General features: G+C 42.8%; 1 protein-coding gene across 1 annotated transcript in view; it reads right to left on the bottom strand.

The window, feature by feature from the left end:
* Positions 1–17,219, bottom strand: part of triqk (triple QxxK/R motif containing) — a 54,483-nt gene extending 37,264 nt beyond the window's left edge. The window contains exons 1-2 of the mRNA XM_080734940.1: positions 17,041–17,219; positions 6,979–7,061 (exon numbers count right to left, since the gene is read on the bottom strand). Coding sequence (XP_080591066.1) covers positions 6,979–7,039 — 61 coding nt within the window. The 5' untranslated portion in view covers positions 7,040–7,061; positions 17,041–17,219. The remainder of the gene's footprint in view (positions 1–6,978; positions 7,062–17,040) is intronic.
* Positions 17,220–18,839: the final 1,620 nt, after the last annotated feature.

Raw genomic sequence — 18,839 nt, 5'->3', positions numbered from 1 at the left:
TCGGTCATAGGTGTTGGTCCCGACGTTTCGAGAATAGAAAACAGTTGTGCACACGGCCTGATTTCTGTGTTATTGCATTGTTTCTAAGCTGTGAGAGCGATGTTTCGTCTTTGTAAAGGTTTGACACTTTTGTTCTGAAGACATTAGCCATCAGCAAGCCTACAGTATGATACACTCAAAAGGAATAGTTCACCTTAGAAATTACTTTATTTCTATCGTTTTACATACCATGCAACGTATTCAATACCAGGAGAATTTCCGTTTGTATATCGTTCCTTAAGTTAAAGTTAGCACTAGTCTAGAAGTGAATGAAAATTTTTAAAAAATACGAAAATTTGAAGTAAAACAGAGGCCAAGATTAATACAATACAAACATTCCTGTTAAGAACTCAAAAGACGCCCAAAGTAATACATTTTAACCGTAGTTATTGATTCTAAATGTCTGTTTTGAAATATTAATCACTCAGAAGGGGATCTCTGATAAACATCAAAGAAAAAGGCCAGCACAATGTCTGAAAAAAAAATGTGCCCTTTATTTTGACGTTTCGGTCATTTAGACATTCATCCCCTTCTGGATACTAGTAAGACACCTCAGGGCGACATGCGACCTCGCCCTTTCAATTCTTGGCTATCTGGCCAGTGATGTATATCGGACAAGTTACCCAGCACAGGATTACATAGCTTAGGCAATTGGCACTGGGTGAAAAAATGGGTTACAAAATTGTGGGATAAAAATTATATGGAAAAAAAAGGTTACCCAATCTCAACAGTGCCTGTTGAGATTGACAGAACATGCCCATATATTGGGCATTACCAAATATGGGCATTCCCAGATATGCCCTTAATATTGATAACATCAGGACAGTGATCTCCATATATGGGCATAGAACGTACAAGACGTAATTAATTTGCAAGTGTGATCTGGGAATGCCCATATATGGGCATGTCAGAACATGCCCATATATGGGCATTCCCAGATATGCCCTTAATATTGATGACACTGGGACAGGGATCTCCATATACAGTATGGGCATAAAATGGACAAGGATATAATTCATTTGCAAGTGTGATCTGGGAATCGCTCGCCGATAGAATAAAAAGTAAGCCCAATGCATTGAACGCAGTTTCTGGTGTATTGAAGGGCTCTGGTGTAATGATAGCTCTTGTCCAGCAGTTTGGAAGTTCATTTTAAAGTCAGCCTATTTTGTCTGTGCCAAATGGTGATGCCAGTGGTGCGGTGTCTGTGTCACTTCAAACTACTCCTTATCTCAGACTAGTTATAAGTCTTGAATAAAGTCATAGGTTTAAGAAAGCAGCTTAGTTTCACTGTGACTGTACCTTTGTGCAAAATCACAATATAACACAGAAAAGCCGGTTTTCCAGCTCATAAATTCACTGTATTGGGGCGCCCGCTGGCCTACTGGTCCAGGCGCATACCACTTAGGCATTGCCACATAGACATGGATGCCTGGCGGCGGCACCGGTTCGATTCCCGATCCGGACGACCTTTGCCGTGTGACACTCCCTATATCTCCCCACATTTCCGGTCAGTCTACTATCCTATCAATAAAAGCCCAAAAACAAATCTTTCAAAAAAACTAAATTGCCTACATCGGCTGCATATCGGTTATAAGTGAAAGTCCCTTCTCTCGAATCGGTTATCGTATCGGACACAAAAAAAGCCTATCGGTCGGACACTCATTTATTTTACCTGAGACTTGTTCAGTGGGTGGCGGCAGCAATCGCCATCAAGGCTGTTGACAGGTCTGACCGCTGCCAAACCACTATATACCAGCTCTGCCTCATCTTGCGGAAGTTTTTTTATTTTTTTCGTTTTCTTTCTCCATCCGCGGCGGGGTGACAGCCTCGGCTGGCAGTCAATTATTTGGACCTAATAATAGTATTTAAAAGTGAGCGTGTCAACAGTAGGGCCCCTTTGACAGGCCCTCTCTCTCTCTCTCTCTCTCTCCCCCTGACATGACAACAGCACTCCGACAGAGGAGGAGGAGGCGGCGGTATATACGGGCTTGACAAGACGACGGCGACGGCAGTGGCGGCAGACAGCTGCTGACGGCCGCCGTGAATTACCCACCCTATTACGATTTCAAATTACCACATATATATACAGCCAACCCCGTTCCCACTCCCCAGAGGACGACGCGCTATTTCTGAAGGATTCATTTCTCTCTCGCTCTTCCTCCTCTCTCTATAGCCTGATATATACTTTGTCGTGCGGCGGTTATCGCTGCTCCTGAAATAGCCGAGCTACAAGCTCTTAACGCGTCGCTTCTGCGGCGCGTTAAGAGCTTGTAGCTCGGCTGTTTTAGGCTATTCAAGAGCAGAAATTTGGCTTCCCCCCTCTCTCTCCCCCTCTTTCTCCCTCCCTCTCTCTCTCTATCTCTATGGCATCTGCTGTTAAACAGCGGTATTGCTGAAATTGCCTGATGGCCGCTCTTTAAAAAAAGGAAATCGACAGAGACGACGAGAGGGCGAAATTGACTGGAGGGAGGTGAAGGGGGGGTGTAAGGGGGAGAGAGAGCGAGCGATAGAGAGAGAGACTTAAGTGTCCCTGACCCCCACCACCCGACCTGTGTTACATATTTTTGAATTGATGAGACGTGAATGGTAAAAAGAGAGAGAGAGAAAAGGATGATAGCGGCGGAGGGAGGGGTGGGTGCGACAGTGGGAGATGAGCTTGTTATGTTATGACTGCCTCTCGGTCGACGACAAAGCCGTCAGGTTTTCCTTTTTTCTTTTTCTTTTCACAATGGCTGGCAGTTAAGGGATATCTGCCAGGCGAAATAATCCTTTTTCTGCTGTCACTGCTGTGGCAAGCGAGGGGGAGGCAAAAAAAAACAAACATGCAACGACGAACAGGGCCCCGGCGAGATTGAGAGAGAGTGAACAAGATTGACTGAAATTACCCAATAGGTTGTCGTACCCTTAACAGAGACAGATACTGCCTATCGGTGTCAGCGTGACAATGTCATCCGTTTGTGTCCCCCTTTCCCTTTTATACAAATGACATGAAAGCCGTGCGGCGATAAAAGTCAATACCTCACTCTGCGATGAACAGCCCGATCAAAGGGAACAAAAGATGTGTTCACTCTCTAGAGTTAATATGTAGCGTTGCCCTGTGCTTACATGACAATAAATATATATGTTTTACATTTCCCTCTATACCAGCGGCTACTAACCTGACTTTCGCCAGATAGTTGCAGCAGTGCGTAACGCTCTGCCTTACATCTGGGATCTCTCGGCCAGACTCTATGTAAGGGGCGGGCCATTTTTTGAATTTCTGTAGCAGGTGATTGGATGTGGCCGTTTCTATCACAGTCTGGGAGTGCCAACTCCAACCACTCATATTGGCCTGTCTGCATGACGTTGCAGACAGGCAACGTCATGCACTCAGGCAACGTCACTCTATTGGCTCAGAGCCGCTCAGAACCCGCCCATAGCTGCCGCTGATTGGTCCGGCCCGGGACTTTACGAGTGTTATCAACGCTGGCGGACCGAGCCCAGATGGTAAAGCAATGCAACGCAATGCTGCCACCATCTGGCGAAAGTCAGGTAAAGCGGCTACTGTATCAGCCACTGGAGCAGTGTGGTGGTGTTTAGCTGCAGAAACACACTGCCCTCTCAGTGTATTTTGGCATTATCACTGTGTTTTGGTAGATAAATGGGGATGTTTTTTTTTTGGGGGGGGGGCTAAAAGTGATTAAACTTTTTGGGCCCAAAACGGAGATCTCCGTCTTATCTTCTTTATTAATGAATCTGATTAATATCGCCGTTATGTAGAATCCGAGCGATCGCCGGTCGCTATCAGACGAGTGCAGGCTGAAATGAAACCAAAACAAATCAGACTCCTACGTCCGGTTCAATTCTTCTTCTGCCGAAAAAAAACAAGCGAGCATAGCTTCCGTTCTAGTGCTCCCCAGCGCCATGCGCCCCATTCAAACAGCGTATAGTGGTGTTTCGCCTCACTCTGATTACCTATTAGTGTGCTGCAGAACAGAGCAGCGTGCACGCGTGTGATCACCGTTGGCAAGCTGGCACTGAATAGCTACGAATATTTAAAAATAGCGGGCACCAAATGTGTTGATAAGTAAAAGCCTGTGAGGAAAAACAAGACCGCTGTTGGTTGTGATCCGTCCGGCCAAAAGCCTTCATAACTTGAAGTTGAGAATTCTCATTCTACTACCCTGCCACCAAAATGTGGAAAGCCCTGACACCATCCATTAAAAGGTTGGGTTCTTTATAACAGGAGACCACAAGGGGAGATACAGTAAATGCAATTCCCCATAGAAAGGAGGTGTCCTTCACTGCTGTTTTTCAATTCTTCTCCTTTGCATATAGAGGGCCCTGTTTTTGCATATAGAGGGCCCTGTTTTTGCATATAGAGTAGGGCTGCACAATTAATCATTTTTAAACCGAAATTGCGCGTTTTTAAACCACGCAATTAGCAAATCGCAAAGGTGCATAATAATCGCAAAAGTGATTTCTGTGTGATGGTGGCTCCCCTCCTCCGTCCCCTGCACACATGTGAAGGGTGCATTTTTTTGCCTTGATGAAAGCAAGGCAGTGACATACAGTACTTTCTTCCTTGGCAATAATGAGAGGCAGACATTACTGAGATCTTTCTGAATATAAAAACGTTTTATATTGCTAATAAGCAAAATACAAGGGAATCTTTTGAAAATATAAGCTTAGGTGGTTCGGGCATCTAGTACGGATGCCCCCCGAGCGCCTTCCTAGGAAGGTCCTCGATGCGCGTCCCACTGGGAGGAGACCCCGTGGCAGACCAAAGACCAGATGGAGGGATTATATCTCCAAACTGGCTTGGGAACGCCTCGGTATACTTCCAGAGGGAGTGGAGGAAGTTGCTCGGGATAAGGAAATCTGGAGGTCTCAGTTGGAACTGTTACCCCCGCGACCCGATTCCGGATAAGCAGTTGAAGATGGATGGATGGATGGAATATTGATATAAATATTGCGAATAAAATCGCTATCGCAATTATTATAATTAGTCTGAAAAATTGCAATTAGATATTTTCCCAAAATCGTGCAGCCCTAATATAGAGGGCCCTGTTTTTTGCATATAGAGGGCCCTGTTTTTGCATATAGAGGGCCCTGTTTTTGTCCATGCCTTACCCCTTATCCCTGAACTCTTTTGCTATGTTTTTACTATTTAGAAAAACATATATAGATATTTCTAATAGCTGATCTACAATCTCACAATGAGTCGATGTACAGCTATTTGAAGTATTTTTCAAAATAGTAAAAAAGTCAAAGAGGTTTAGGGATGAGAAAATACAGCTCACAGTGTATTGTATCTGTAGATGACATGTATTATTGTGTTATTTTTATGTTGAAGAATTGGATTCATGGGACCACAATGGAAACAAATCCCCAGGATTCATTTATGTTGTTATCCTTTTAGCCTTAATGGCTGTACTCTGTACCACATGCTGTTTACATTTATTGACTAATAAAGTATTTGATCAATCAATCAAACTTTACAGCATTGTGTCCTCTCACTTGAATGACGAAACAAGAAGACGACAGGGGGACATGATCTTGGCACGGGCTCCAAAATCTCGACTGATCCCCACCACCATACTGCCTCAGTTAAGTCTCTATGATCTCAGAGGGAAGACATGGTTGGAAACTAAATACCGTTGGATTAGAGCGCCAATCAACTTTGACCAAACAGCTTCTGACGTGGTATCAAAGAGCTCTGCTCGTCTTCTGTTTCTTCTTTTTTTCTGTAAGCGTGCCATTCACGGTCATGTCAGTGCCGGCGACCTCAAATGGCGCCCCCGCTCTGGCGTTGTCCTACTGATAATAATTACTTGCAGGGACTCAACAACATCCTCCTGGCTCCGGCGGTTTACCCCCGAGCCCCTGAGGGTTCCCCCTGTTCGAAACAACATGAAATTCGGGAACCATTTCCCAGGACGACGGCGAGAGATGCTGACGATCCTTGGCAACGTTCAACGTTCATCTCAGTCATCTCAGTGGGTCTCAAAAGGGTTTACCATCAAAGAACCCGATGCGAATGGAACCAAATGGAACCGTAAATTGGTTTCATTCGTACACTCTCAAGACTTACAGACCTGCAAGGGTACATTTAAAACCCCCTCATGGAACCCCGAGGGTTTTTTTCAAGGACCCCCAGTTTAATCCCGGCGAATAATCACCATAAAACATTTGATTCCGTGTCCAATACAATTATATATAATTATATTATATAATATATAATTATATAATTATATATCATAAACTATATTTAATGAATACCCCTTTTGTTGGGGTTTTCAAATATGTTTATGTTTTATGGTTGATTCGCCAGCAGCCTGGATGGATTGGTTCTAGGCTTAAAATCATTTATATAAATATTTTTCTGAAATCAAATCTCTATGGGTTTTCTATTTGTGGCACCACAAAATGGCCACCACTGCTATGCCCCATAGGCCAGGGAAATGTACACGCTCAGATTTACAGACCTGTAAAGCCCCTATCATAGTAGGCACCGCGGTGATAAGCTATCCACCGCGGTGTAGTCTTTTTAAGTCATAAAACTACAACATTACGTCATTACTCGCGGTGAAGAGCTATCCACCGCGAACTCTGAACACATCTCTCTGTTTTTACTTTCAGACAGATCGGTCCATCACCCCGTTCACTGATTGGTCGATCTAGACCAGTCAGTCACAGTGACAGGACTTCACTGTGACTGACTATGATGGCCTCCACTTGTTTTCTCACTTTAGGTGGATAGCTTATCCCCTAACATTTGCGGTGATAGGCTCTTCACCGCAGACTCTGATAAGGGCTTAAGTATAAGGGTCCATTTCTTTGGTTCCTAAAAGTTATCAATCACTTTGCCAGGGGGTCCTTGAACCCCTCAAGTTTCCAGGGGGTCCCCAGACCCCGAATACTCTGAAGACCACTGCTCTAAAGCAGGGCTGGACTTACCGATTTGTTTCCGATACTGATCTACGGGCGCGTTGTGTCCTGCGGCGTCCTTGCGGCCCATGGTCGCTGCTTCCTGCTTCGACCTGTGTGGGGAGCACAACGGAACGGTGAGCCAGGGTTCATTTCGTCAACTAAAAACTATGACGGAAAATGTCCATCAATTACTTTTTATCCCTGACAAAAACAAAATAAATTTAAATAAAACCCTTGCAATGATGACAAACTAAAATCTAAATATATTTACATTTAGAACTCAGACAAGTCATTTCATGTTTGGCTGCGCTCGGGTGTTGTTCTCTGAAAATAGTCGATCTACAAGCTCACAACGCGTCGCAGCTATTTTCCAAGTGTAGAATCAGAAATTGACATATTATGACAGTGTCGTGCAAAAGCAGCGAAAGTATAAAAAATAGAAGATCTACAAGCTCACAACACCTCGCAGTGCGAGTCGTTGTAAGCTTGTAGATCTTCTATTTTTGGCAAAGAGCTTTGGTGTAGGGGGGGAAAGAGTAGACAAAGTACAGAGTGAAAGGTCAAGTTTATTAAGTATTGACGGTTCAAGTGGTTAAATATCTGAAAACACAAATTGACATGAATCCAACATACACTGATAATTGTGTTGGCAAACAATGAAACTACTGTATATGGAATCTATGAACAGGTTGTGGGGGTCCCTGCCTCATCTATTTCTCAACTAAGGGGTCCTTGGCCTGAAAACGTTGAAGACGTAGGGTACATAACAGGCACCCATCCGACACCATTAATGACACACAGTACAGTGCAGACAGAGTATTACAGAGGCAGGCCAGTACAGTAGTCACTTCTGATAAGGCAGATGGTTTATCTCGTGCATGCATCTCCTGGTGGTAATTAAATGGATTCTCACCACCTTCCACGTGTGTTATGTTCACAGTGTGAGCGCCCGCTATCCATCTCATTTAGGCTAACACTACTTCCCCTCACACCAGCGTATCTGTTTGATTACCGTCACTACTCACACTGCTAGAGCAACACTGCTGTTCCACCTGCACGCACGCGTGTGTGTGCGTGCGTGCGTGCATGCGTGCACACGCAAAGAAATTTGACAACTTACTACTTAAAAAATAACATTAATTGTGGAAATAGACGATCTACAAGCTCACAACGCGTCGCATCGCGACGCGTTGTGAGCTTGTAGATCTGCTATTTCCACTATTTCTGAAAATGTTTGTAAATGTATGAACATTTTTCAACATTCACGATTGACGATTATGACCAAATATTTGCGATTATGTCAAATAATTGCGATTAGACGATTATATAATAATTGTGACAGCCCTAGATGGGACGATATGAAAATTATATCACATCACGATTATTGTGAACAAAGAAATCGCGATTTACGATATTACCACGATAATCAAAATATCCCCAACATCCGTTATCCTAGGGCAGAACATTTGCCAAAAGATAGCAGATCTAGAAGCTCACAACGTGTCGCGTTGCGAGCTTGTAGATCGGCTATTTTTTGGCAAAGAGATTTGGTATAGAGTGAAAAAAAGACTGCATCAAGTATGTACTGTATATCATAAGTACGTTTTACCAATAGAGGGTTTAAGTGGTACCGGATTATGCAGCTCGGCATATATAAGGTGAATTGATCCCAGTGCATGACGGAGGACGATATCACGATAAATTAAATCTCCACGATACGATTATCGCGAGTGTTTTTTATCGTGATAAACGATAATATTGCTTATCGTCCCATCCCTAGTGTGTGTGTACTTGCATTACTATACCTCTGAAGGCCAAATGTCCCTCACAAGTTCATAATATCACCAATCTATAATCCTTGTAACTATAGTATTGGTGTGTGTGTGTGTGTGTGTGTGTGTGTGTGTGTGTGTGCGTGTGTGTGTGTGTGTGTGTGTGTGTGTGTGTGTGTGTGTGTGTGTGAGAAAGAGAGAGAAAGGATATGATGTGTGAATGCCAGTGTTAATATCCTGTGCATGTGTCTGAAGGTCTCATTGAGCGCATGCCGCTCAACATTCTACCTAGAAACCCTCAACGGCGCATCAATCAATAATAACTGTGCCGTTTAGTTTGACAACAGTGGAAGAATGAGGTGTGAGTCGCAGGCCGCCATGCTCAATCAAGACGCGACTGGACTGCACGCCCCGTCTGTTTAACCACTTGAGTCCTGTATTATACTTCATTGTACAATAGTGGCATGCAAAAATAGCAGATCTCCAAGCTCACGACGCATTGTGAGCTTATAGATCACATATTTTCAGTGTTTTTATTGTGACCATAGGTCGCAGATTAGTATGTAAACGGTCACAGCTCGTCCGTATGTACTGTATGGATCTCTGTCACGCCTGACACTGTGGTTCTATTTGTCACTCTGACATCAAGCTCTGATGTCACTGTGATGTCAGGGGAACCACTCTTAACAGAATGGGTTTGTCGCTCTGACGTCATCAATATTATCAATATTAAGGCCATATCTAACAGGACTTAATATGGGAATGAAGTCCCATGGTGACCCCTGGTACCCATATATGGAGATCCATGTACTGTATATGAAGATATGCTGTGAGAGCCCAAACATGCTTACTCGGTTATTCGTTATGTGAAAGTCCTATGACGTCTATGACATCTGACATCATACCCTTTCCGATATACATCACTGGCCAGATGGCCAAGGCGTGACCGCGCGCTGAGGCGTCTTACTAGTAATTATACATTAATTGTCAGTGAGGCAAAACCGTGATTTGACATCTTATCGCCCAGGCCTACTCCTCGCCGTTAGCTGCGAAAAAACACCGACCCAGAATTCAAAGAAGTACGTGCGCCCGTGCATGCGAGCGTGCGTGTGGTTGGGTGTGATTCAGAGACACACAGTCAGGGAATTGAAAAAAAAAATAGCGAGATACAGCGATAATATAATGGAGACCGAGTGCACACGCACAGGTGCATTTGGAGACAAAAAAAAGAGAAAAGGAAAGAAAAATAGCCGGTGTGCATCGGAGGAGAACGAGTGTGTGGTGGAGGATTCTCACGGTGTGGTCAGGGGAATAGGCAGAAAGAAGAGACTGAATTAGCCAATTTAGTCCGGGAACGCATACTGTATCTGTGTCACCACTATAAGCATTATTTTATGCGTTAACGAAAAAAAAAATAGCAGATATACAAGCTCACAGCGCGGCACCAAGTGCCGCGCTGCGAGCTTGTAGATCTGCTATTTTTGAAAAAACGTGAAAATGTGTCCAAATCTTTGAATGTATATATTTTTAAAGGCAGACATTTGTAACGTAAATCCTTTTTTGGTCCATGGAACAAATATTTTCCTTGACACACACACAAACGTTTGAGAACCACTGACATACTGTAGAAAACTATTAGGATTTAGAAGACTTTTTTAGGTATTTTTCCGATCTTAATGGGTTAGCATGTTCAAGAAGTATGGCTGGCTGCCTGATGGCTTCCCCTGGGGTGCAAACAGCCCTGCTGGGAGAGACCGGTTTTTGGGGGGGAGGTACGTTACTCTAAAACCACTATTTTTCTGCAACGTTTTCAACAACACCACCACTAGAGAAAGAGGGTGTGTGAGAGAGAGAGAGAGAGAGAGAGAGAGAGAGAGAGAGAGAGAGAGAGAGACAGAGAGAGACAGAGAGTCACAGTAAAAATTTCCTTATAGCTTCTTTCCCTCTGTGTCCTTGAGCAGTTGTTTTCTATTGTCTATCGGCTGTCACGATTACTAATTTAAGTTGATGATTTATTGTCACACAAACGCTAAAATGATTTAATTGTGTATTTGGCATTGAACATATGAACACAATTTAAATGAATGTTTGTTTTTTAGGCTTCATAATCACAAATTAAACAGGCCCGATATGGCAAATAACTTTATACTTTTGATAATAGCAGAAATAGCTACAAGCCAGGGGTAAGATGCCGTGGGCTCGGTTGGGCTCGGCGAGCCCAGACTTATTTAGCGGCACGCACGCGCGTCTCACATGCACGCACATGAATCATCACGTCATGAATTTAGATGGGCACCACTTCTAAAATCCATATCACACCACTGCTACAAGCATACAAGTGATGTGTTGTAAGCATCTAGATCTGCCATTGCTGCTGTTTGGAAAATGTATTAACATTGTTCAACATGGAAATGGTTAATGCGAAATAACTGATTATCTCAAATAATTAGGATAGGCGATCATGTAATAATTGGGATAATAAGGGAGTGAACTGGGAACCTTCCTGGTTGCCAAGCGGCCACTCTACACCTGAGCCATTGCCGCCCCAGAGGTCTAGGATAGATAGGCGTTTACCTTCTCTATCGACAAAAGGTTTACTGAATACAAATGTCCTGTTGTGCATTTCCTTGCTGAAATGCGTTAAATAAACTTGCCTCGCCTTGTTATCCACGTTTAACTCTGAGAATGTAACGGAATAACGGGTCCGTTTCTTGTACATTCTCAGAATAAGTAGTAGCACAGAGGATTTTGCCGTCCGCTGGTTTGAAATCAACGCATCAGCAAGAGAAATAAAGAGCCACAGAGAGCTGGGAGAGCGTCCTGATGTGATTATTTAAGCACCCAGGGAAAAGAGGTGTTGTGCAGAGTTCTGTACCGCGGCGATGAGGACTACACAGTTGCCCAAGGCCAGACATTTCGGAGTCCCCCGCCTTGTCACCTAATCCCATTACCTCTCTCTTTTGGAAGTGAGCCGATACATAAAAGCTAAATGGACAGAGGCGGGTCCGGACACACTGCGTATTGCTGCATAAGCTACACAGGAGAAATGGCCTGGAGGGAAGAGGACAATAACGACGATGCCTCTTTTAACTAGCCTGGCATGGACAGACTAATATCACTGTGTAGATCAGTACTCAGTCATAGCGTGTTACAAAATCATTGTCCAAAATAGGACCGTCATTTTTAGCTTGCGGCCTTTGGACATTTGGTATTTTGCTGAGTGGCCCCTGAGCCATCTTAAGTTGAGTATCCCTGGTGTAGATATTACACAGGAATCTCTGTGTGGAACCTGCATTTCCAAGGAGGCGGATTTAAAAAAAAAAATGCCTCTGGTCTGGTGAATGTGGTGATAAACCCGACCCATATTTGCATACTGGTTCCTGATTTCATACTACGGTGGTAGCAAACTCAAACTGCAATGACAACCAAGCGGGTCGAGACAAACCTGCACTGGCAGATGTGGCTGGTTTCCAGGCTGTCTTTTAACCACTGAAGGCAAAGTACACAATTGTATCCTGTGTTTACATAACAAAACAGGATACAGTATAAATGTTTTACCCATCATCTCCTTCTATAGCAGCAGTTATCAGCCACTGCACATTGCCCTCTTGCAGTATTTTACCTGACAGAATCTCCGGGATGATTTGTTTATTTTTTATTTTAAGTAGGGATGGGATGATAATCATTATTATCGTTTATCGTGATAAAAAAAACACTCACAATAATCGTATTGTGGAGATTTAAGTTCATTGTGAAATTATCCTCCGTCATGCACTGGGATCAATTCAGCTTTTATTCTCAGGACTAGGGATGTGCGCGTGTATTCGGTTATCCGACTAAACGGTTTGTAAACCACTATTCGTTTTGAAAATACAATTCGATTATTCTATTAAATATATTTTTAATTATTGAGATATTAACTTTATTAAACATTTAAATTCTCTGCCCATATTACTGTCTTGTCTTAATAAAATGTAACTTTTTAACAAGCAAATTAAGCATTCCCTTGGTTGATTTGCGGAGCATGACTGTGTCACAGTCTGACTGTTGCGCGCTGTGGTCAATGGTCGCGGTGACCTGCAGTGAGTGTCATGGCACTGCACGCAGCCACACACCAAGCAGGCTGTCTGCTGCGCGAGTAAATTAATGGCAATTAAGCGACGTGTATCTTAAAGATACTGGATGTGAATCACTCGTTACCTCGAGTAGGATAGCCTGCACGCTGCATCTGTGATCCGGTCCATGAATTAATCCATATTTTGAGGTGAGAACAAGCCAAGGAGAATGCTTAATCATACATTGGCTGAGAATGGAATACCATTATGTAGCTAACTTTGAAGAGAACAGAGCTGTTGCTCAGTTAGTATAGCGACTCCAGTCAGACGTCAGCTGTTGTAGCGACCAAGCTGCGACTGATGCGCTAATTATTGATCTGACCTAGATTCGCGCAATGATGTAATTGATTAATGTGAGCAAGATTTCAATATTATATAACATTTTAAAAGGCTTTTATATACTCTTGATACTTTTTTCAAACGAGGTTTGCCCTAATAGATCGAAGTGCTCAGTTTTGGCTATTTTCTGTGTGAAATTACAATAAAAGAAATAACAATACATTTTCGAATAGTCGAATATTCGGTTTCAAAATTGACGTGTACACGTCAGTGAAATTAGTCGCTAGGAACATCCCTACTCAGGACTTAGATTCTCTATTCTCACTGACTAATTATGACATGCCCCGAATAGTTTACAGTTTAGGCATTTATCAGACGCTTTTAATCCAAAGCAATTTACAATAAGCAGGTATAATATAATAAGCAAGATAATATGTCAGTACATCAACAGCAATACAACAAATGCATAGGAAAATCAATCTAGAAAGAATATTAACATAGGTAGACCACAAACGTAATCAGTAAAAAAAACTTCTAAAACCTAAAAAAGAAAATGCTATCTAGCTTCATGTGTGGTCATTGAGGGAAGGGGAGTGTTACAGCAGTGCTATGGGTTTAGGTGGAGTCTGAAGAGATGAGTCTTCAGTCCACGGCGGAATCTAGGGAGTGAATCTGTAGTTCTAAGTGCGACAGGGAGTTTATTCCACAGTTTACGGATGCCATGCGTTTGTTTGTGTGGTTCTCCACCTGTCTATGTCTAACTAAAGGAATGTAAATCCCTACCTTCCTTTAAAACGGCACTGAAAAGCCACTTAGACGCGGCTGCTATCCATGCCAAACTTTGCACACACACTCCTTGCCTGCCAATCCACAACCTCCACCCCTCCCGGGACCCCCGGAGCTCCAGGGACCCCCAGGGACCCCCTGTCGCTGCCAAAAAGTGCTAAAATGACCAATGACCACCCCAACGGGGCTGTTCACGGGGAATTCCCAGGGACCACCGACTCCTGATGCTCCAGAATGGATGCAAAAGTGGTCGCACCCCTAGTGGAGGACCCCCGCCACTGCAGCGCACATAAAATGCCGTAACTCGGGGTAGGAGCGACCGGGAGAGCTGGGGCCGGTACCCACGCACCCGCCTCGGCGGCGCCAAGAGAGCCGTCAACATGAATCTGTCCCATATAGCGCCACCATCAGGCCCAATTTTTCAAACACATTTTTGTACACTGCTCCTACAGATTTTTCCCTAAAATCACGCAAATCGGTACACAGTATGTCTACACGCATGTAATCAACATGGATCTGTCCCATATAGCGCCACCATCAGGCCCATTTTTTCAAACACATTTTTGGACACTGCTCCTACAGATTTTGCCCTAAAATCACGCAAATCAGTACACAGTATGTCTACACTCATGCCATCAACATTGATCTGTCCCATATAACGACACCATCAGGCCGACTTTTTCAAACACATTTTTGGACACTCCCCCTACAGATTTTGCCCTAAAATTACGCAAATCGGTACACAGTATGTCTACACTCATGTCATCAACATGGATCTGTCCCATATATTTTTTCAAACACATTTTTTGGACACTGCTCCTACACATTTTGCCCTAAAATCACGCTGCGACCTGACGGTCGCTTATCTCCCGATTAGGGAGTCTTACTGGTATATTTTGTCTGTCTGTCATTCAATGTTATGAGTTAATTAAAAGGATCTCAATTGAAACAAGCCATAGCTGCCACAGGCTTTTTTGGGTGTATCATATTAGTTGACCTTGTAATAGTGAACTGTACTGTCATGAAACTATACCTTTTCCTATGCAAACTTCTAATAAAGTCTTCAATCAATCAATCAATCAATCAATCAATGCCTGTGTCAAAACCGAATCAAGAAGCCCATTTATCAGCTTCAATTGTATAGTGTTCTGGTTGCAATTGTGTCAGCTCACTCCTTTCTGCCATCACAGGCAGTTTCACTTCTGCTTACTAAATAACTGGAGAGAGAGATCCGTTACAGAACAACATTCTATAGCAATGGTTGCTTTCAGAATGTAGAGCGAAACAGTCATCTTGAAAGCAATAATGATTTTACCCATCATTTCTCATAGCAGCAGTAATGAGCCACCACACTATTCCAATGGCTGATAAGTGCCGGTATAGAGCGCGGTGTTGTGTGCCTTTAGATCTGCTGTTTTTGGCTAAATTTCCCTTCAGAATAGGGATGCTAGGGTTCAAGTGTTTAATGTAATAAAAATAACTTATCACACATGGCACCAGGCACCCCCATAATAACAGATTTGGCCTATTGGCCGATCTGCAATCTCACAACGTGTCACACCGAGTTTAGGGGAAAGAAACGGTGAACGGTTTGAAAATACACATTAAAATGAATCCAACACAACACTACACTATGGCAGCGCTATGTTCCCCAGGTTGTATGTTCCCCAGGTTCTATGTTCCCCAGGTTGTATGTTCCCCAGGTTCTATGTTCCCCAGGTTCTATGTTCCCCAGGTTCTATGTTCGGTGCCATGCCATAGTTCCAACCTCCCGTTTTTCCCCTTTAGACCTAACCTCAGTAAAACTAATGCTGGTTAATGCTAACCTGGTGAAATGCTAACCTGCCGACACTGGTGAAATGCTAAGCTGGTGAAATGCTAACCTGCCAATGCTGGTGAATGCTAACCTGGTGAATGTTAACCTGGTGGGACTATTGAGAGGTCGCACTTATGATCAGTCCCCCACTCCCCCTATGTTCCCCACTTACTGTACCACCTAAACCTAACCTTAACCCTAACCTCAGTAAAACTAACACTGGTGAATGCTAACCTGGTGATATGCTAGCCTGCCGACGCTGGTGAATGCTAACCTAGTGAATGTTAACCTGGGAAATGGGGCATAGAACCTGGGGAACATAGGGAGGACCCCCAAAAGTAGTGGGGGGTCCCTGCTTCATCTCTCTCAGCTAAGGAGTCTTTGGCCTGGAAACATTGAAGACTGCTGGTCTATCTGGGAAATATCAACATGGAGCCGCTTTATGCATATCAACTGGAACCAACTCCCAGAAAACAGTAGCAGCAATCAGTTATTTTAAAAATCACAGCAAAATAAAAATCCAAAACTTTGTTTGTCACTGACTTTTATAGACATATTTAATTATGCTTCTGCACTGCACTGTAATGTTACTGTTTTATTTTTTACCCCTTTTTGTTTTGACTGGTTTCAATTCTCCTTTTATATTCTCAATTCTCCTTTTACACTGTTTTTCAGTTCTTCTTCTTTACTGAATCCTTAATGTGTTTCCTTTGCTAAATGTTTGGTGTCAAGTAGGTCTACATTTAATCGCCTTGTTGTTAAAATGTGCAATACAAATAATCTTAAAAAGGCTGTGAGCTTGCAGAGCTGTGGTTCTCAAAAAAATCGAACCTCTGTTCGAAGTGGAGCTGTGTGTGTGTGTGTGTGTGTGTGTGTGTGTGTGTGTGTGTGTGTGTGTGTGTGTGTGCAACAGCGCCCCTCCCTTAACATGTGTGGTCAGAAAAGGTTACTGCAGGCTACAGACAGACACGGAGACAGACAGACAGACCCACACACACGGCCACGTATAGGGAGCTTGTGTTCCACACAGCTCCAAAAAGTTGATTCCAGGGACTCTGTGGGTTCCTTTAGGGGGGTCTAAATTAAGTCTGTAACTCTGACAGTGTACAAATGGAACCAATTTGGTTACATTTGTACACTGTCACTGACAGTCTGTCAGAGTTAAGGGGAGACCTTGAAATGTGAACATTTGAGAAACACTGTTGTAGAGTTGTAGATTGTCTAGTTTCGTACAACTGCAGGCTGTTTAAACGCGACTTTAATGCGAATGCACTTCATTGCATCCATGAAAGAGATACTAATGCTGTGGATGGATACTCACTGTCAGTCTGTCACACACTTGTTCGCTGTTTGTGGAGGATGTGTCGCTCACTGTGGGTGCTTGCACATGATGCAAAGCTGCGGGATAAAAGGACACGTTCAAACTTCCACGCTTTACTTTGGTCTTATCTCTGTTTTAACGCACTTTGCTCTAAAATCTCCCCGGAACGCCAGCGCATCACGTCCTCAATTTATTATTATGTCAGCACTTCCTGGTTACACGTCTACTGTCGCTGACGGACAGCCGTTCTGTCCAATCGGAGGACGAGTATTTGTCAACTGGACCAATGGCGAGTGAGTAAGGGCGGGCTTTGCGGACAAAAACATTGGACAGGCGTGTGTTGTTGTACGTGGTTGCCCCGGATTTGTGTTTCATGGTATGACCGTGTCGCTCGTCGAAAGGAACGGATCTGAAAGTTATCACCGCGTCGCGGTGAGACGCAGCGAAGCCTTGTAGATCAGCTCTTTTCGCCACACAAAGCCTGCATTTAAAGGTACAGGGTAAGTGATATGTCTTGGTTAAAATAAGTGTTAAATGGCTTTGTATTCTGAATGATACTCATTCATTGGTATCTAGTGTTTGTTCAGTGACAGCTATCTCTCCCTCCGGCTCCAACTCTTGATTAAATAGAAAATGTATTTTCAGATCATGAGAGAGTACTCATAAAGAAGTGAAATTAAAATTATGACACAAAGATTAGCAGACAAAATTGGAACCCGAAAACTATTTAAAAAGAAAAATGAAATGAAAAGGAGATGAATAACTTTCTTCTGATCCATTTAAAACATTTTTTTTTTTAAATGTAATATATATTTATTTTTTTTGGACACCCACCTGAAAATGTATTTTCTGTTTATTAAAGATCTGAGACACAGAGACGCCTAACTATCACAATATAGTGCTTTAACATTTAACGAAAAAGCGTTTTGTTTTAACCAAAGAAATATAGGCCTACATTGTACTTGTGTCACTAATCTGTTTGCAGTGGTGGAAAAATTGCTCACATTTTATAGGCCTACTTAAGTAAAAGTATACTGAAATGTAGAAATTGTTACAAGTAAAAGTCTGGAATTCAAAATGTACTTGAGTAAAAGTACAACAGTATTGGCATCAAAATGTACTTAAAGTACCAAAAGTAAATGTGGTTAATGTATGTTTTGTAATATTATAATTTATAACTGTAAAGTACTACTACTGAAAACTAAAGTTTTTAAATAAATGTAGTGGAGTAAAAGTACAATATTTGGATCCGAGATGTATTGGAGTAGAAGTAAAAGTATTGGAAATTGGAAATACTCAAGTAAAGTACAAATACCTCAAAATTAAGTACAGTATTAGTTACCTTACACCACTGCCTGTTTGTAGTGGTGGTTCCTAACATTTTCTCTGTATCAGATCCCACTTGAAAATCTAGAATGCGTTCACAGCCCACCCATCTGATTACTTGAGTGGTCAGATGGGTGGGCCGGCGTGCATTTTCAGAGTTTTAGTTATCAATAAAATAATTTTAGTTATCAATAAAATAATTTAGTCTTGCCAATTATTTTGGGGCCCACTTGCAATATCATCATATGGCTCACCAGTGGTCCCCGACCCACAGGTTGGGAATCCCTGGTTTTCATGTCCCCCTCGTCCCTCCCCAAACTGAGTTTCATTGGCGATGGATTACCATTTCATATTATTGTGTCCTATAGGGACTATGCAGATGTTAGGGTTTGAATGTAATTGAATTGGCTGAATGTTATTATGGTACATTTGAAATGTTGCTGTGTTGCAGTCATTTCAAGTGAATTGAATTT

This window comes from Nannobrachium achirus (assembly GCF_963921795.1).
Source record: "Nannobrachium achirus genome assembly, chromosome: 10".
NCBI lineage: Eukaryota > Metazoa > Chordata > Actinopteri > Myctophiformes > Myctophidae > Nannobrachium > Nannobrachium achirus.
Note: the sequence above shows the minus strand (reverse complement) of the source record. Positions and strands in the feature narration are given on the sequence as shown.